The sequence below is a fragment of the Pseudopodoces humilis genome, chromosome 5 (assembly GCF_049639895.1).
Source record: "Pseudopodoces humilis isolate 2021_Gansu_Grassland_sample_001 chromosome 5, ASM4963989v1, whole genome shotgun sequence".
NCBI classification, from domain to species: domain Eukaryota; kingdom Metazoa; phylum Chordata; class Aves; order Passeriformes; family Paridae; genus Pseudopodoces; species Pseudopodoces humilis.
Window position 1 is genome coordinate 59,694,203 of NC_142204.1, and position 21,083 is coordinate 59,715,285.

General features: G+C 43.2%; 1 protein-coding gene across 2 annotated transcripts in view; it reads left to right on the forward strand.

Moving 5' to 3' along the window:
* The first annotated feature begins 19,609 nt into the window (after positions 1 to 19,609).
* The window catches only part of NAMPT (nicotinamide phosphoribosyltransferase), a 30,876-nt gene continuing 29,402 nt past the window's right edge, over positions 19,610 to 21,083 (forward strand). For both annotated transcript variants that reach the window (XM_014255185.2, XM_005526000.3), the window contains exon 1: positions 19,610 to 19,731. In XM_014255185.2, the coding sequence (XP_014110660.1) occupies positions 19,672 to 19,731 (60 nt within the window). In that variant the 5' untranslated portion in view covers positions 19,610 to 19,671. The remainder of the gene's footprint in view (positions 19,732 to 21,083) is intronic.

Genomic DNA, 21,083 nt, shown 5'->3' on the forward strand with positions numbered 1-21,083 from the left:
CAACACCCATTTACCTTTCCAAAGGAAATCAACAGATTGTGATCTCCAGAGGCTTTGTAAGGCCACCTTGGTTTCCTTTTAGCCTTGGCTGATTGACAAATATACCTGTTTTGCTCCAGTGCATAAAAACATGCAAACAGTGAAATCTACTAATACTTATATGAAGAAAAGCCTAAAATTGATGTAATGCTTGCCATAATAATTTATGCCTAATTACAACTCATTACAAGGCTGTCTTGCTACAAATGTGACAGAAGCTAGTGATTCCTTTAAAATAGTAGAACTGAGTCATAGGTTTGGATAAATAAAAGATTAACAGCAAACACTGATTTATTATTTTGGACAACATTACAATTTTTCAGGGGAAGTTGTATGATCCAGAATGAATTGGAAGTGTCTTCAATTTGAATAAATTATTTCAATTAGTGATCCAAGAACAGAAATTTCCAAATTCTAAAACCAGTACAGTATCTTGAAGTGACAGGAGCTGTCAGACCAAGTTCTAAGTATGAAACTCTAGTCTATCCCATAGTTAGAAGTGTGGTGAAGGTGGGTATCACCCTATGTACCTGTGCACACCCTGTGCACTGAATTAATGAATTCCCTGGGTGGTCAAGGAACATCCCAGCTTGTCATCAGCACAGATGAGACAGTAAAGCTAGTTTGAGACAGATTGCCTTGAAAGCAGGTCTGAACTCCTCAACACATCCATAATTAGGTAATCAGCACACAGGACTTCTCCAGATGGGAATTTTTGACAGTTCTACATATTGCCCCAGGTAGCTCCTGCTGTAGCTCATGTCCTTTGTTTATCTAAATGTGTATGTGATAATTAACATTGTGGGTGGATTGTCCCTGGCATTCTCACACAATTCTGCTGCTTTAGAGGTTGTGGAAGGGATCAAGTTGTACATAGATATGACATTTGCAAGTAGTCAGTACAAACTGTTCCTGCAGATGCAAAAAAATTCTCATGTAGGACAGTGTTTTGTACAGAGTTAAGATATTTAAACCAGTTTTTTATGTAGTTGTCACAGACAAAACAGTCCAGAATTGGGAAATTTTACTTAATTTATTGCCAGGCCACACAAGCTTCTGATCCTTGATTTGGATATCAAGAGAAAAAGGACCACAAACAGCTAGACACTAAACATGAAACTCCATGCTCCCTCCTTCCCACAGTCAACTTCCTTTATTTTTTCTGCAGTTGCAATTGTTCCATCAAAACTCCCTGGCAATGGGATGGGTGGTGTGATAAAGTGGAAGCAGAGCATGTGACAGCTTTCTGCTGCCCACATAGCTGCTTCTACTGCGCTGCTCTTCGTGATTCCTGACACTCTGAGCAATGGTTTCCACCACACTGCACACCATGGCCTTCACTGTTCTCCTCCCCTGTGTCCCTGCTCTGGGTGTGTTTTTTCACCATATGGTTTCCACTTACTTCAGGGCAGGCTGGAATCACTTTTGGCAGGCAGCAAGGCACGGCCTCACCCCAGAGAGGCCAGTGCTGCAAACCAGTGACACATGAAGCCTGGTGACACCTGCCCAGAGTGGCAATACCATGACTAGGATGCACAGTCACGCAGGATGGTGGCATGGCTTGCAGCCAAACACCTGTACAGCCACTTCAGTGGGGACTCCTGTTGGCACAGGACAGCAAGTTTTACTTTAAACAAACATTCTTTCATTAAGTATCTCTGCAATATTGGCCTGTATGAGAAAAGGCTGCTAAAATACCTCTGTAGCACCCCATCTGAAAGATGCACAGGCCAGCAGCTCAGTATATCCCAAAAGCACGGACATGAGGGTTAACTGTCCGTCAGCAGCAGGCTCACTTCAATTAGAAACTGTAGTAAGCATCTCAGTAGAGCCAAATATTATCAGAGATCAGTTTCCTGTTTATGCTGACAAATGAAGGGGATCTGAAAAGAGACTGTGTCTGTCCATCTCTCAGAGAACATTGCAAGGGAGGAAACCTGCCAGCCTGATGCCTTTTGAGGAGCATTCTTACTTTAGGATGAGTTTCAGTCACGGTGTTGCTGTGTGTGTGTGTGTGTGTGTGTATGTGTGACATGGAATCTGCCAAAATTGCAGAATGGGTATCAAAGCCCTGTCCACAGTCAGACTGACGCAGCTACCACCCTCTTTAAACAGAAATCTGGGACCACTGAAGCTTAATAAAGTGTCTCAAACAACTCTTCTGTGTAGTTATATTCTGAGATGAGAAAAGTCTCCTTGTATCATGTAAGCGCTGTCAAGGCCTGCTCCAGCTGTGTCCATTTTGGGAAAGGATTAAGAGAGGTTTAAGTGAGTAGGGCCAGCCTGCAAAGCTGGGACATTTGAGTAAATTCCATCCTTCTTCCTTCTGCTGGCTGACTTGGGAGTTTTCACACCTGATTGTTTTTTGCACCAGTGCTGATGTATATGAAGGTACAATGATTGCTATAATTAAATCACTTCACTGATCTAAATAATTTTTGACAGCTTTTTCTGTACTTCTCTAAATTTGTAAAGAATTATGTCAACTCTGGTAGCAGTTATAAAGCCCTCAAATACCCTCAGATATTGCTGTCTAGAATAAGTGCACTGTGAAATCTAAACTTTTTTTTCAGAATATGCTTTTAAATGAAGAAAACCATGGCAGCTGCTCAGGGAGTGCTGTTTACAGTAGCCAGGCACTTAGTTTTAATGCTGATCCCTAATCCTACTTTGAGTAAATCAAAAGTGGAAATAAAATTGTACTATTACACAATTTCTAAGGCAGTCAGTTCTTCTGTCAGCAGATGTGATGGCCAAAGATCCCCTTAATCATACACACAGGATGTCTGAATGATACATCTCTGGATAAAAGAATAAACATCAATGTGAAAGTGAAACATTGGCAAACATGTCATGTAAAACCTAAGTTATGTAGTGTGCCAGAGGGTTTGAGTCAAAGATACATTATACTGTAATATTAGATGCTGCAGACTGTGAAAATGTCATCATTAGCACAAGTTGTACACCCTCATTAGGCAGAAATAAAATACAGAGATCAGTTAACCTGCCACATACTGCACTCTTTTTTACTGTTATAGCAATAGTAGCTCCACTGAATTCCTATGTGCAATTTCTTTCAGATACAGATAGGTGTATCCATATATGTTTATTCAAAAAAGTCTATATTTTTATATATATATATATATATATATAGTATATGGATCACACCACTCCAGATAGTTACAGGCTTCTACAAGGACACCACCAAGATTTCTCAGAGGGACTCATAGATCATCATACTGATGTTTACCCCAGGGTAATTACTCTCACACCATGTGTACCTTTTGTCTGTCAGATACATTAAATTAAGACACAGTCTGCCAAATGATGAATGTCTATTTTCTCAAATTCCTTTAAAGATGCTCAGCTTTTAACTGTCCCTCTCAGACACCAGGTGAAAGCAGAATTCAGACATTTAACAACTAAGTTTTGCTGCACAACTTGTTCCAAGGCCAGGGTAATGGAGATTCCTTGAGGACATTTGAAGGTGATCTCTGACAACACATTCTTGGCTGGCAGGTGTTTCTGCATGTAATAAATACCTGGAATATATCCAACTATTTTGGGAGTAGTTGTATAAAATCTAATCTGATTCAGAATTCCTGTGTAAATGTTGATAGACAAAATGGCACAAGATAATTTTAAATACAGACTATCTTCCTCATTCCCTGTGCACTCCCTTTCTTTTCTTATTTTCCTTAAACCTTCTTTTGGCTTTAAAATCCCCAATCACATTTTCATTGCACATCATTATTTATGTAAAACCCAGAAACTGAAGGGTTGTTTAATTTCAGTGTGTGCCTACAGACTAGGCTAAAGTCCATGTGAGTTACTGTATTCCTCCAGAAAGCCTTGGAAGTGGCCAAGGGCAATATGTTAGTGCAGCTTGTGAAGGACTGCAGCTGTCTGTTTAATTAGTCTGAGACTGCATTTTTCTGGAGTGAGTTAAGAAGCTGTGAGCTGTGGACTGCTAGCTGACAAGGCTGTGATACCACGGCTTCAAGGGATCTGAACCTCTGCATTCACAGAGGAAACAAAGCATTTTCATAGCAGCAAGCAAGAAATATCCTACTATAAAAGAACACTTAACACTAGTGCAGATGGAGCCCTTGTCTCCATCATCCCCAATAAATCTTAAAAAGATTGAGTGTCCAACCTTATGTAAATACTTCTCTGTTTAGTTTCTGAGGAGTACAAGGAGTCCAGATTGATTGTATTGTTACAAGGCAGATGTTGAAAAAGGTCTGGTGCAGATTTTACTTATTGTCTAATGAGGAGTAGGTTGGATGATCAAGTTGCTGCTGCACATGGTCCATTTAGAGAGGCTGAGATTCTCCCTTCTCTTAGGCTTGAAGCAACTATACAAGGCAAAACAGTCACCAACACCAGGCTTCTGGGTAACCAAGGACCACGGCATAATGTCCTGGGGTGACTTTAAAACCATGTCCCTAAAGCAGGACACACGAGGACCGAGGATGGTGATGACAGGAAGAAATATGTTTCCTGATTCCATTGGATGGACTTCACCTAGAGCTCTGTTCCTGGCCGTGGATGGGAACACCAAGCCCTAGTCCAAAGTTCCCTCTACCGTGACAGGCCTTACATGAAGGCCAAACTACTCGTGGCACCATAATGAACTCTTGATCAAAGCTTTTATCTAGATTGTTTTAAGCGAGATCATTTTGACAAGTCCTCAGCCATAGACTCAGTATCCTAAATCTTGACCAAACATGCTGCTAACAAGCACCCACTTCAAGCACTACTGCACTCCTGGCAGCAAAACCTGACTCCCCTGTTTCAGCACAGCCTCACACAAACCATGTCAATTCTAAATCCCACATCTTCCTTCTGTGGGAGGATGAAGTCTGGGACATCTGTCTTTGAGAATAAGGAATAAGAAAAAGTAATCCCTTAAACTGGATAAAGAACAGGAATAAGGGTAGCAGTAAGAATGGCAAAACCCCCCTGAAAGATGCAGCAAAATGCAGTGTCCATGACAATGGACCCTGGCAGCAAACTGCTGAGTGGGAGCCTTGTCTGAGCTATGACACAGGTCAGGGAGAAACACAAAGTGGAGTGATCACAGACTGAGGTACACACAGCAACAAAGGCTCCACAGAAAATGGTAACTCTTCCAGATGGCTTCATAGCCTTGAAGATTCAAGGGTTAAACAAAATCAAAGGCTATAAACTGTTCTGAATCTAGAGCCATGGACAAAGCTGTTGACTGAAAAACCCCAGAGGACAATGAAAAATCGTTACAGATTTGTGTGCCTTGATTTCCCAATTTAATAAATAAAAATAATGTTACTCATTTTATGTGCTTCATTCCTTCAATGTTCAAAGGACTCTAAGATCTTAGGAGGGTACACAGATACAGAAGTACAAAACATATTCTTTTTGATTACCATCTTATTGATCAGAATTTTTCATTTACTTGAAATTCTGCCTGACTTTAAGTGACTTTTCAAAGCCATACAGCAGTGTTTGACTACATGTGGAAAATAATCTGAAGACCTTTGTTACAATTAAGATGAAGAGATAGGAAATTTATTCAGAATGCTGGATTAATATTCTTCCTTAAAAAAAGAAAACAAATAACCAAATCAACAAAACTGTAAGGCTCCATAAGATAGTAAAAACACAATGAAAAACCTTACAGAGTAGAAATTCTTCTAATCTCAAATATTTTTTGACTTCTGATTTGGCTACAACAGGAGGTATTAAAAGGTAAAATCTCAGTTCTAGGAAAAATAGCCTATTAAAATATCTGTATGAAGTACATAAAAAGGCATTTACCAAGGAGTCTATGTAATCAACCTTCATTAAAGAAAAGTATGATTTCAAAACCTAACTATGCTGATGGCTTTAGCAAAATCTTCCAATGATTTTGTGATGTCCCACCCTTAAGAGGAGGGGAACACCCAAGATCCATAAATGTTCATTGTTGACAGGAACAACAGAAGTCAAAGGGTCTGCAAAAACTCACAAAGTTTTATTAGTAAATTACCTATTTTGCATGGGAATTGCTATGTTAGCCCCTGGAGTCTTACCTAAGTAGACAGGAGTGGGTTTTCTATAAGTGGGTAAGATGAAAGGGAAGAGAGGAAAAAATGAGATGAATTGAAGAGAGAGAATGAAAAGAAATAAAGGAAGAAAGAGATCACTGGTCCTGGCTCCAGTGTTGATGGGGTGCCAGGCTCCTGGGAGAACTGTTTGGCCTTGGGGGGTACCTTTTCATAGATAATTTTCCCCACCCTGAAGACAGATTCTTGCTTTCTATCCATATCAGTTGTCATGTACAGCCCATTCTTTCAGACCTTTGGAAATGGGTCAGAGGATTAGGGGGGTCTTGGGTGGTCTTGTTCCCCCCCCCACCAATCCATGCCTACTTCTTGATCTTATTCCTGTCCTTGCACTGGACTGTTTTGTGCTTATCTCCATAACAAGGAACCATGACAAGGACACTTGTCCCTCAAAAGTGCTGCACTACCTTCTCTTGGCCCCCTTCTCCAGCTACATGCTGTTCTTTCTCACAGCATGTTGTTATTATTACCAACAAGTCTTGGTAATTTACCTGCAATCCTTGGTTGGCTCCACAGCCATCCAGCTGTCAGTGCTTGAGACATCCACGAGTCCCTTATCTTCCGGCCTTCTACAGACTTGTACATGACAATACAGTGATGTGCACACTTTTCAGTTTGTAGTGCAAGACCTTCTGATAATGACATAAATAATCAGTGATTGATACTTGTAAAGTAAAAATAACAGTTAATTGAATAACAGAATATACCTTTCATCTTGTCCACTGGCTAGTCCATAGAAGGTGAGATTGTACTGATCCTCCTGATAGTGTTTTTAATACTGAGAGAGCAGTAATATATCAGAGCTGGTGAGCTTAATCAGATTAAACATGACAGGCTTGATATTGATTTGATATTCAGCCACAAAAATATACAGCAGTTTTATTCATTATTCAAAAATCTGATTTTATCCAATGTTTTAAAAGAATTTTATTAATAGTACAGGTCTTTATTGATCTTTGAAGGATTTAATCGCTATGATGTAACTAAATTGGATGTAGATCAGGAAAAAAAGGGCACTTTAAAAATTTTTAAAAAGACAATTTTTAAATTATCTAATTAAGTCTCTTGTGTCTGTTGAATCAGAGATTACACCTGATTATCTATTTTACTGAAACCAGAAGAGAAGAAAATTTCAGCTTGAATTTGCCTGTTTCTGTAATCATTACACCTGCTTTACATTGCAGTAACCACCATTGATTTTGGTATGTTTATGCCCATTTTATATCAACTTAACAGAGAATGAAACAAGGCCCATGTAATTCCACTCTTCTTAACCTTCCCTATTCACACAGCTAAACTGTAAATATTCAGCATGTATGAAGTGGATAAAAACTTATACTCCAGCATAAAAATTAGGGCATCTTTACTTACATCATTGCCACTGACTGCCAGGCAGAGTCATGCAGACTGGAGCAGAAGAAGATTAAAGCACTTCAGTTGTGCTGCTTCAGTGTTAACTGATAGGTGTTGCTCAGAAAATGCTAAACAAAGTCCAGGTTTTCCCTAGGCACTCATAATTAAGCATATTAAATCTAAGCAGGAATTCACTGTGTTTTTCTAAATAACTCATCTGAAGACCAGAAATTTCACAGAAGTCTTCTATACATTAATAAATCACAGCAGTATTTGCAGAAATATTCACAGGAGTATTGATACATCTTGCCTCCTTATGACAAATTTACAGATTCAAAAAGTACACAGGAATATCTATGAAGGAATGGCGTTCAGCATGTGTTGCTTGTACAGACTTGTCCCACTATCACGAACTCACCTCCTGAACCAGAACTCTTCTGAATTACTTTCACCTGAAGTCAACAATCAGAGGAAATAGTGACTGCAGATATTGCTTACATGTATTTACATGGCTTGCAGTGCCGTTCATTGCAGTTGCAATCTACATTTGCTCCTCTGATGGATCTTTCAATTAGCTCACTTGGAGTCATAAATAAGAGTCATGAAGAGGTTCTCTCTGTGCACAGTAAAAGGGAACCAGGGATTCATGTACCACACTCTTAGACACCTTGCTTCACTGTTGGCATAACATTCAGGATCTTCCATATAACCTCTGGTTGTGATGGCAGGAACCACTGTTCCCTGGGTTCCCAACAGCCTGCATTATCTGCGCAAAAATGCTGCATCATCTGAGCAAGTGTTCGGGGAATTTTCTGGCTTAACAAGTAGGAAAGAGTGAGTACTTAGAAACAACACATCTCATGAATACATATAGACTTTAAAGAGTTTCCTATTAGAAAGAGAAGCTAAAATAAAATCTTGTTTGTTTCCAACTCTTTTTTTAGGCAAGAGCATGCTCAGGCTTCCAGACAGCCCCAAATGTATGGATGACCCAGCTTTATTTAGTGTTCTGACATGGAGTGAGGAGCCCTAAAACCCTGCAACCATTGTCTCCAAAGATTCCAGATTCATCAGATTGGTCAGGCACAATTTGCCCTTAGCGAAGTCATGCTGGCTGTCTCAGATCATCTCCTTGTCTTGCATGTGCCTGGACATTGCTTCCATGAGGATCTGCTCTAGGATCTTCCCAGGCACAAAGATGAGGCTCACCAGCCTGTAGCTCCCTGGGTCGTGTTTTCTTCCCTTTTTAAAAATCAAGAGCAATATTCCCCTTTTTCCAGTCACCAGGGAGTTCGCCTGACCACCATGGCTTTTCAAACACACTTCCTTTGCCTCATTCTTCACCAGCAAGGTTTCCTGGGCTGTTGTGCCTAGAGAGGGAGCAAAGGAGAACTGTCTTCTCCTTGGAAGAGGATTGAGGCAGCTGCCTCCTGAAAAATCGAGACTCATCCAGCATGATCAGATCACACGCCCTATGTACCTGAAGAAGGGTTTAGGGAGCACCTAATAGCAGCCTTCCACTGCCTGAGGAAGGTTGCAGCTGAATATAAGGGGGTGGAGAAATCCCTGGAGGAGCACAGGTGCAAATTCTCTAGAGACACTGGAGAACCTATGTTCTTGGAAATTTTCAAGACCTGACACAACAAAGTCCTAAACAATACTGTCTGAAACCTTCATTGACCAGCTTTGAGCAGCAGGCCAGACTCAAGCTAGAGCTCTTTCAAGGGCTGCTCCAACCTGGACAGCTCTATGAATTATCACATGGTTTAAGTGGCCTGAGATACAACAGGAAATGGTTGAAAAATAACTCAGGATCAGGAGATGCACCCTTCCTGGTGCATCTCCTCTCTTACCAGCTCAAAATAACATTATGTTTTTAGAGACTACCATTCTATCCAGAAATATCCTCTGATTCCCAGGTCTGAATCTGGAGCCATCCCACCCTCTGACTGTATCTGGAGCTCCCAGAGTGATGTGGATATATGGAACTTCATAGCAGTCCTCCTTGCCCTAACCGTGCCTTGCACATCGTATTAAATAATACCTGCTCTTGGGAAGCTGATATGATTGAAGAGATGCTGAATGGGGTAACACAGCCAGAGCACCACTGTACCATGGTGTGACTCAACACTGTGGATTTCCTGATCTAGTGAAATTCCATAAAACCTCATGTAGCCATGACTCATAGGAAGGGCACAGAAGATGACTCCAGCACTGTTTGCGATGTCTGACTATTTCTTCTACATATACATTCCTGCTGTTGTCTTCTGGACATTTTCAGTCTTTAATTTCACTCCCACTCTTCTTGATTGCTTCATGCTAGTTAGTTGACCCTCACTATCCTCAGATTATTCCCCTTTGTGAGGAGAAGTTTTGGCTCTTTAGTATTTCAGCATCAAATAGAACACTGTTGCTTTAACTACACACTCGGACATTTCCCCCTCAAATTTCCAGTGTTGCATTTCCATTCTCTCTGTAAAGAAGACCTTTGGGATTAGCAAATATTGCACAACATTTTTCAGTTAGTTGTTATTTAAATCTCAAAATTCTTCTAAATTTAAATATTTTAATTGGAATAAAATAGCAGATCTTGGTGACAATATAGTTTAGGTGACTAGATAATACATAAATGCCAATAAAGGGACACAGAAGTAAATCCTCTTAACAGGAATATGCATTAATTTTCACTACTATGATCAGTTTATAAAGAGAGAAAACATTACTATGTAAAACATTGGAGGAGGTATCTGTAGAGAAAAAATAAATTAGATACCTTCTGATTCATTCCCCAGCAAGAAGAAAGAAACTCCTGCCAGCAGCAGTAAAATAGATGCATTAAACAGAAAGACAAAGTGAATGGAAAATGAAAACATAAGGAAGGCACTGGTTCAATATAGTAAAATTAACCAGGGCTGTGGAAAAGTTCACATTTTGGCTGACACCAAGGATTTAACACAACCTATTAATCTCAGAGAGTTCACTGGCCCAAAAATTTCCCCAAATAATTGTGAAATGATTATTAATTGCTACCTGATAAGATAAATGCCAGCTTATATTTCCTTGAAGATTATCTCATATCGCTGTTTAAGAAGTAATACTGAGATATGACTATTGTTTCATCCCAATTTAAGTGCTGTTTTGACACAAAAATCATACCTTAAAAATTAGCCATCTAAAATACCACTTCTGTTTCCACTGTCTTTAAAATCTCAGGATCAAATTTACAGAGAGAGAAATATAAAAGATACCTTGCTAAGAATCCAGAGGAAGGACAAGCTATAAACAACTGTGAATTTCAGGGGTGTGTTCCAATTACTTGGTTCATTTCTTGAGAGCACTGAGGAAGAAATGAGACTACAGAGAGGAACTGAATTCAGAGAGCTTGGCAAATCAGTGGGGGAAAAGAGGAAATGCTGTGTGCAGGGGCCCATACTGTAATTCAATTCACCACAATTTATAGTATTGGCAAACTCTCCAAATGTCACCACAGTGAAAGGGAAAAGACAGACCCTACAGGTATTTGTTAGGTAGGTGCAATCCAAACTAAATAGCTCAAACTGGGAACCCACATTGATTCCTGATGCTGCACATGCTGTCACATAGAATGCCTGCCCTCTCTCTCCCTAATAGGCACTGGCAGCTCTTCCTTCTATTCCTCAGCCTCATAGTTTAAGATAATGCAGTGGTTTTTTTTTAAATTTACGCATCAGTCTGATCTGTATTGAAATTGAGGCATAAAGTTCATCCTGTCTCATGCTGCCACAGTAGTCTCCAATCTACATTTTCTATTTCATGTTTAATTACAAAGCACTAAAAAAAAATTTAGGACAAATGTGAGTAAAGTAGAATTTAATAGAAAGAAAAAGACTTAAATCTAAATGTACCATTCGTAGAAAACTCTGTATAGCATAGCAGGTGCCTATTTATTTAGCCCAAGGACCCCTTGATGCCTGTCAGTTTGCTTCTGTGCATGCCCACAGCCCGACTGCTCCAGCGCCTGCCTCTCCTCAGCCCATTCCTTTGCTTACATCCAGAGCACATTTCTAGGCCATGCTCCTTGCACACTAATGGGATTAAGCTCTTGACAAAATGCAGCTGCAATCTTTTCCCATGTGGACAGCGGGAGCAGAAAATTGCCCACGCGTTTAAGCAGCAGCCCCAGAGCAAAGGGCGGTGCAGAGGCTCCCACCCTACGCCCCAGCCCCGGTGACTGGGGCTGCTGCCAGCCCACTGGATGTGCTCTGAGCATTGAGGGGGGCTGGGTCTGCAACAGGACCAAGAAGAAACCTACATCTCATCTACACTGCAAGGACTGCAGGTCCTTACAGTGTCTACTGCTCCAGTGACTCTGCATTTCATGTAGATCAGTCCAGAGATCTTGGGAACCACAGTGACCTGTGCAGTGCAAATATTGTGTAAGACTGCTTTAACAAAAACAAGTTTAAGCAACTTTTTTCAGAGATTGTTTATGTTTGAGACATCAAAGACTTCCAGTTCTGCAAATGAGTTTACTTAGACACAACTTCATAATTTTTGCAATTACTCACCAAACATGCCAATTTTAATCCTGCTCAATTAAATAGACTACTAACATCCTAAATTTAAGCACCCAAGGCAGTTTTTTACCTGTTATCAGCTTAGGCTAATGTTCTAAAGACAAATCTTTTCCCTCCATTTTTACCTTAAGAAGCAACAAAATACAAGCCTACAATTTTCCATGAGGACATCCCTGTTTTTAAAGGTGTTCTCCTAGACAGTTGTATTTCAACCTCTGCACAGAAGGAGCCAAAGGAATGGCTCAGTCCAGCAGCAATTTGCATGCACCAGCTCTGAAGGAGCAGAAATGATCCTGCATCTGTGTGCTGGGATTCCTCACCTGCAGCTGGGATAAGTTAGCAGAACAGCACTGCATCCTTACGCAGCATCACAGCCCCAGCCACATTACAAACACCCTTGTTGACTGAAATGGTCAAGATTTGTCTCTTAGTCAAACTGTAATCTGGGATGCACTGTTATGAGAATGGACAACGCTTGGGGCTCTGTCCAATCCCTATCAATTTGTTTTCACTCTCCTCGGGAACAACAGGAGCAAGGTATTTCCTTGATAAACCTCACAGTTCCCTTTCAGAAAGGATGCTGGGGGGGGGCGGGGGGAAGTCACATTTCTTTAAACTTATAGTGCAATTAATTTTATAACCTTGTGATATTTTTTGGCCAGAACACTGTATAGTAGAGCTTGCCCTCCATACTCAAATCTTTGAGTGAGCATAAATAAATTATTCAGTTTCTTCCTGCTCATCTCTTTAAAGACACAGTGCACAAGATCCTGAGCATACTATAGTCTGTAGCAGCTTACTGAAATACCACTGCATTTTACAGGATCAGGCTGAACTAGAAAGTGTTTGAGCATGTTAACGCAAGCCCAGAGAAAAAAACAGTTCAAGGCTGAAGTTCATGGCAGGACAGTGGCTGATGTCCTAAACTGTGAAACTGTAGCTCCTCTAACTGATGGGTTGTAGCAAAATGCCCACTCTGTCCCTCTACTGCATTTTACAAATAAGTTGATCTATCTTTTTTTGCTTCAAGTATTCTCCTGCAAAGCCAGCATGAATATTACAGAAACTGAGCAATCAGTAAATATGTATAATTTTTCATGCTGTCTACTCATCATAAAAAGAAACTCTGGGTAATTGGTGTTTCTAGGGAGTTCCGGTTTTTTGTGTTTTTTTGGTTTTTTTCTTCACAGAAGGCACAAATCAAATGAAGAAAATAGAACCTTCAGCTTGCTAGAATGAAAATGGAGACCTGAATCATTAGAAAGTCATCTTCTGTATTTCTAAACTGGACAGGTGGCATTTGATCCTCAGACATAACTGTGGCAGCTTGGTTGAACTTTACATGTGCTGCAAAAGTGTTGTCAACCTTGTATTTTCACCTGGACACACAAGTGTGCATCTGTCTCTCATGTCTGAATACACACTGTGTGTTGTGAAATACAAAACAGAAGTCAATCAGTTTAGCTCCAGGTCTGTGATCCCTCCAACACACAAAGCTCAATTATGCCCTGCAGACACTGTGGTTGCTGTTGTAACTGTGTTAGTGCAGGGGCTCTGGTTGGAATCAGCCCACACATCAGGTGATAAACACATAACCAGAAACAGTCTCAGCTCCAGAGGAGTCAGCATTTACTCCAGAGCAGTAAACACTGATTAAATTATAAACATAACTCTAGATAAACAGCAGTAAAATCTTCACACTATGACAGAACATCACAAATTCTGCATTGGCCAAACACTGCTGAAGAAACAATTTAGAAATATATCTGAATTCTGAAATAAATGTATTGGAAATATTCATTCTTTTTCCTAGTAAAGCCAGAGGCATTCATTATGACGAACTCTACTTTATTTGACCAAGCTGATACTCATCACTGTAATTAAGTGGAGGATAGTTGGTTTGAGAGGCAGAGAAAATGCTTTGTGCTGGTTTGATTCAAAAGGAAAAGAAACTCAGTTGTTTGGATGTTTGGGAATCTCAGTGTGTGGACAAAGTACAGGTGACTGAGTCTAATATTCCTGTCAGCTCCCTTCCTGCACTGCATGCCACGCTCCACAGCCATCATTTGACCAGCTGCAGAGGCTTATTTTAGTTGCACATTAATTGTGCCAGGGACACACTCAGTATAGCTCAGAGGTTACTATTACAAAGTTTATTGGCTCAGCACAGTGCTGTACAAACAACATGTCCTGGGGTGACTTTATGATACTGGTATCCCAAATCGTCTGGTTTATGTTATATATTAAGTTCTGCACCTTTAAGACTGGCTTTGAGAGCAAGAGAGGGGGAAGAAGAAGCGCGCAGTTTGTGTTAAGGAAAAACATCACTCCCACACATCCCGCTCCTGAACTGCGGTGTCTGCAGCACGGACAGACAGCGGGACAGAGCTTCTCTCTGGCTTTTAGTTAGTTTTAGCTAGCTGAGGCAGAGGAGTTCCCTAGACCTTTGTTTGTTTTTTTCCCAATTTTCTTAGATCTGTGCAAGCCTGCTCTGGACTGAACACCCAGCCAAACCCCGGGAGCTCACACCTGTGGCCCACCGGGGCCTGGGCCTCGGCACTTTCCAGCGCCGGAGGGACTGATAAGAACCTGAGCGAGCCGAGCTACACCACATGAAAAGGACTTTTCTTCCTAGACTTGCCATCCCATCGAACAGCAAGAAGTTTTATTATTTAATATTACTCAATTTCTGTTAAATAAACAGCTTTTTCCACTTCTCTCTAAAAAATTTTTTTTCTTTTCCCGGACCAGTTAGTGGGGAGGGGCATTTCCCTGGGGAAATCCCCATTTAGAGTTTTCCTTCCTAATTTGCCCTAAACTAAGACACAACATTACACAGTGTTTGGTATCAGTTCAGGAAGCAGCTTTGCCATTTTTATATGACCTGGGACATAAAGAACCAGCTTTACCAACCCAAGCCATCTCCATACAATTGCATATCTCAACCACAGTACAAAAAAGAAAACCCAGAAATGCAAGACTTGTACCTTTAACTTTATAAAGCTGCATTAGATTCAGCAAGTTCCTGCTTAGGAGGGTGTTCCTTGATCCAAGCTGATGCTAGACAGATGCACTCAAATACCCATGAGCAACATTTATTTGTCACCCAGTTCATGAGGAGATCTCAGCATGGAAAAATGAGACAGCAGGTCCACCTGAGTGGCTCTCAGTAGAGGCACCTCAGGACACAGCCAGAAGTGGTAAACTGTGCTGGATCCCCAGTGCCAACTCAGAACAAGTAAGGCATATTTGTAACAGTAATTTTCAGGGTGTCCTGTGTCATTTCACCCATCTGTGTGACAGCAATTTCAAGCTATTTCAGCTTTACAATACTCTGAGCGATGAAGTGGCTGAACCTCTGTTACTCTCTGAAGAACATGCAAACACCTCAGTAATGGTTATGCAATGCATACCAATAAATAACAATTTATGATACAAAGCCATCACCATAATCTGAAATTCAGCTCTTCCAAAAGTCAAGGCAAGAAGTCTCACAGCATTTCTGGAAGGCTACCAATCCAAGTGCCATCAGGCACCAATGGACCTGCTGCAAAAATTGTAAGATTAAACACCACCACAAGCACCTAAAGCACAAAGAAGCACATTTAAAATCCCGCCCTTTTGCCAGCATATCTGAAAAGAAAAGCAACAATATTATGAAACAATGTTGACATTCAGTGTGTCAATATGCCTTGGAATTATCACCCAGATAAAGGGAGCACAGGGGATTTGTTCAGGCTCAGAAGTAACAACCAAAAGAGCCAGAAACACTAAAGAGGAAAATTCTTGCCCTGTACATAATCATGGTGTGTGCAGAAATTCCAGTCACAGCAGTGGTTACAGGACTCTCACAGACAGATGAAATAAATATCAAGTGTTGCAGCAGTGATTGAAGATATAGTGTAATATCCATCTTGACTGTCCTTGCATACTTCCAAAGACATCAACCTGAGAATATATTTACAGGATAGTTTTCCTCCAGATACAGCAGGAGACCACATTATGGGCTTTAAAATCATAAAATGCTGACTTCACAATTCTGCTACACAGAATATAATTTATTATCAGAAATCCCCAGGGAACAGAATATGACCCTGGATTAATATGAATTTATTAAAGCTACTGTTAGACCTTTGTTTATTAAAAATACCTAAACAAGTACATCTGAAAATCTCTCACATGCCAAAGGAAAATTATTGAAGAACCCCAACTCTGTCTGTAGGCAAATGGTATCCGAAACAATTTAGCTGGATCTTGCATATAAATTGAAGAACACTATTTCTTGGTGTCGTTCCTTCTGGAGGGAGAAGTCAAGCCCCATATACATTACAAATCCTGATTTCAACAAGCTAGTTGAACAGTCCAAAGTCAGTTTTGCAGATAATAGAGGACAGATACAGCAGAGAAATCAAGTATTTTCATTTCCCAGGATTATTTCTCTTTCAACATTGTAACAGTACTCCCACCATCTACTGCTGCAAGAGTTGTACTTAATTTTTTCCAAACTTAAAATATGTTCTCCTCACCAGCCAATAGTGATTTAACATAGTTCTGTTTAGCATAGTACCATTTTCTATTAATACTCTGAAATGCTCTAAATTTACAATATTTCATTATAGATATAGCTTAAGATACATTCATATGAGCTAAATTAAATCATTATTCAAGCTCTGGCACAATGTAAGATACCAGAAAGAGCCAGCAGGAGGGGGAACAAGATGCTGACAAAAATTCTGTCTGAGCAAATCATCATTAATTATTCTACTGAAGGCTTGAAGGTATATCAGCAGAATTCTGTAGTGAGAAATGTCATTTAAAAAAACCAAAACCACAACAAACCCTGTAGTATTGTTCTGAATTTTCTAATTTCTTGCTAAGGTTTAGATAAAAGACTGATCTGATAAAATAACTTTTTCTTTTTACTAATCAGATTTATATGACAGCAGAATTAAAAAGAAATAAATTAAGCTTTATCCCTTGCAGCAGAGGAATTTCACCATGAAAAAGGACAGATAACACAGATAAAGGATGTGTTAAGGGGCAAAATCCTGATGTGACACCACAGAAGAAAGTTTTGTGACATGGGATATTTGCATATACAGATAATTTCAAATTATCCCATGACTGTGTTGTCACATTGATGGGACACTCCACAAAAGGACTCCTCAGAATGAACTAAGGAAGAGTTAAGTCCAGACAATTTCAGATTTTTTTTTTTTTTATTTAAGGAGGATGTGGAAAAATTAGAGTAGCTTTCTAAACTAGCAAGCACTTTTAGACAAGTTTTGCCAGTGGAAGAGAGCAGACTGGGTTGTCTATGCAGCAACAAACAAGACAGAGATAAAAGGAGGAAGAGCAACAGAGAAACCTTAGAAAGAAAATGGAAATTTCAAATTTTTTTGCTCTGATGGGGAAGTTAAGGTAAAAAGAGAGCTTTGGGTCCATGAGACTGAACAAAAGCAAGTAGAAAATCTAAGACAAGAATTAGTTGCAAGTTCATGGTGGCTAATAGCAATAACAGCAATTACCATTGCTATTTGCAGATTTTGTTGAAAAACAGCACTCAAACAAGCTGGCAAACTCCTCATAGATGGAGTCTCCTAATGTTTCCAACTTCTTTGCAGACCTTTTCTTGTTCTAGGGAAACGCTTTCCCTCCTGAGAAAACGAATGAAAGTAGTTTCCCAGAACAGGTAGAGATGGAAGGGAGCAGAGCAGGTGTCTGGTACAGCCTCCCTGTTCAGGCAGGGTGAGCCTAGAGCACATGGCACAGGATTGTGACTGGATGGTTCCTGAGTATCTCCAACGAGGGAATCCCCACAGCCTCTCTGGGCAAGGTATATATATATTTATACCTATAAAACTGGTGCTTTTCTCTCATGGAAAGAGCATGCTGAGGGTATCACAGGGACTCACAAAGGGAATCAAATTAATGTGGCTCACAGGGATATTATGGATACACCAGGATCTAGACAGAGCAATGTCAAAAATACATTCTCATTCCTAACCTTACTCTTTGCAGGTTTTTTGGACATTCACATTTATATAAAAATCTGACTGGTGAAACCCAATGTTTCTGAATCATATCAATAAACAGCAGTTGCACAATTTTTGGGTTTATATATCATCAAAGAACAACGTCAGTTTTATTTCACTAGTGGTTTTACAGAAAAGGCTAACTGAGCAGCTTTCCTTTTTTTAATGCAGTAGAGTAACATTGTTAATAGTTAGTTATTTTTCTATATGCCTGATTAGCAGAGAGCGAGACAACCATCTTCCAGTTGTGGATGAGCTGTCACAGCTGTGACAGGAACTGTATCTGCTACTTGCTCCAAAAGAGTGTTCTCTCGTCTCAGAACAATTCACGGACTCACAGAATTCATTAGGCCGGAAAAGACCTTTCAGATATCAAGCCCAACCTCTGACCAAACACCACTGTGCCAACCAGACCACAGCACTGAGTGCCACATCGTCTTTCCTCAAGCTCCTCCAAGGACGGTGACTCCAGCACCTCCCTGGGCGGCCCATTCCGATGGCGAACCACCCTTTCTGGGAAGAAATTCTTCCTAATGCCCGACCTGCACCTCCCCAGGTGCAGATTGAGGCCGTGCACTCTTCTCCCATTCCCTGGGAGAGGAACCCGACCCCCACCCGGCTACACCCCCCTGTCAGGCGCTGGGAGAGTGATAAAGCCAGCCGAGCCTCCTCTTCCTCCTCTATTCGAATACCGGATAAATACGATTCCAAAACCTCAAGTATTTACTCGAATTAGAATTTGACTAAAAATTATAACGAGTATAAAAGATAGCTTTTGGAAAGCAGGTGTAACTTTATACGTGATCTCTGGTCAACATCAACTTTAAAGAAGGCTCAGAAGTACTTTCTGTCAAAAAGTGTAAAGTTCTCCCACTAGGCAGCGGGTGCCGAACGTCGGCAGCGGAGGTGGATGGAGATCTGGGTGCCCTGGGGGGCCGGGAGGTCCCTTCCCATACGGGCATCAGCCGCAGTCCTTGCTAAGAGGCACCGTAAGGTGCAGCGGCTTCCCCGGAGCTCGGCCCGGCCGGCAGCAGGTGCGGTCAAGGGTGCGGATGTGAGTGCGGGCGGATGTCCCCCCGCGGAGCCGGGCCGATGCCGATGCCGATGCCGGTGCCGGTGCTTCCCCTTCCCGGAACGGCGGCTGCCGAGAACCGAAACCGGGCACCGCGCACGCGCGCGCCGCCCCCGCCCGCCGCGGCCCCACCGTCCGTTCAGCCGAGCGCGCGCCGCCGGCCGAGCCAGAGGGCGCTCGCGAGTAGCGCGGTGACGTCACCGAGCCGGCCCCGCCCAGACCCCAATGAAAGAGAACGTGCGGCGCGGGTCGCTCCCCGCCCGCCCCTCCCCCTGCACCGACCGCCAGCGGGACCAATCAGAGCTCCCCGGCGCCCCGGCCGCGGCCCTCCGCGCGGTGACGTCACGGCACCGCCCTCGGCGGCAGGTCTGCGCAGCCAATCAGCGTCCCCGCGCGCGCCCGCCCGGGCCGCGACCCCGTGTTTCCGCCCCGCCCCCTCTCTCCGCGCTCCCCCCGCTCCGAGCGCCGGCGGTGGCGGCGCAGCCCGGTCCTGTCCGTGCGGGCGGCGGCCCCTCCGGGGCCCCGGCGACATGGAGTTCGCTGCGGCGGGGACCGAGTTCAACATCCTCCTCGCCACAGACTCCTACAAGGTGGGCACGGACAGTCGGACGGGAGAGAGGGGGTCACCTCTGCGGCCACCGGACCCGCCGGGGAGCGCCATCCGCGGGGCGGCGAGCCAGGCCGGCCCCGCCGCCACCGGCCCCCTGCCCGCCTGGCCGGGGCTGGGAGACTTTCCGGGGCGCCAGGGACGGTACCCGGCCTCACCCGGCCCGTGCCGGGGGGACGGCGGAGGCCCGGCCGGGGCTGCCCCGTTCGCCCCCGGCAGCCCCGAGCCGCTCCCCGCGGGGTGCCCGAGGTCGCGCAGCCGGGGGGGCGGGCGGCGGGGCCAGAAAAGAAAGTGAAAGCGGGCGGGGTGGGCGCCGCCATCCCGCCGCCTCTGGGCGGGGGGCGGCCATGGCGGGCACGCGGGAGGCAGGGGCCGCCCGGCCCCGAGCATCGTCCGCTCCCCGCCCTGGCCGGGGTCGGAGAGGGCGCGCATGTCGCTGCCGCGGAGCAATCGCTCCTTCTCCCTCCCGCTTTGCTCCACTCTCGCCGCTTTGCCTGCGGTTGTGTGCCTGGCGGTGATGCAGCACGCTCCGGGAACCGGCTGGCGCAAAATACGTGTTTGCTAGCCCGGTGCTTAGCTGCCGGCCGCTGCGGTGTCACATTCGCTAGGCAGGGTTCAGAGGCGAGACTAGCACTGCACGGCCCTCCCTTCGTTTCTTGGAAATAGTGCTGCTGACAGCAGTGGCAAAGTGCAGGTGCCCTGTCCGCGCTCCGACCCGCTGGTTCCTGACCCGGCAGCTCCTGGCGTGCCTGGCAGGCAGTGTGCCCGGGCCGAAGTGCTGCCCCGTCGCGCCCGTGTAAACGTTCAGCCTCCGGATCCTGGGCAGAGCCAGCGTGGGACTCCCCCCGCCCGGATGGACGCGTGTGCCCGGCCTCTCCTAGGCTGGAAGATTCAGTTCCTTCAGGAGCTGCATTGCAATGTCGACGGGGTTTTTGGTGGCCTAAACAAAACTAGAGTAACAGTCCTGGTTATTGTTGTAAAGCATTTGTTGTGTCTTAGCTCTTGGAGCATTGGGCTGCTGGGATGAGTATTAGGTATGAGGGTACTTCTGGACAGAGAAGTTGGAAAAGCAAAGCCCGTGTTGTGACCAGGTCTTGTTACTGAGTAACTACCAAAGTACAAACTTGCAGTTTCTGACTTGTGATATTATTATTACTATTATTATTTCTTTATTATTACTATAGGTTACATAAAGACTAAAGGAAGTTATCAGTTCTTGTTGCTGTTTGTGGAAGGGAGTTTTGGAAGGTGGGAAGATTCTTGTAAATCTTGGAGCAGCTCAATCAGGGCACCCTGACATTGTGACTGAGGGCTTGCAAAGCTGCTTCCATTCAG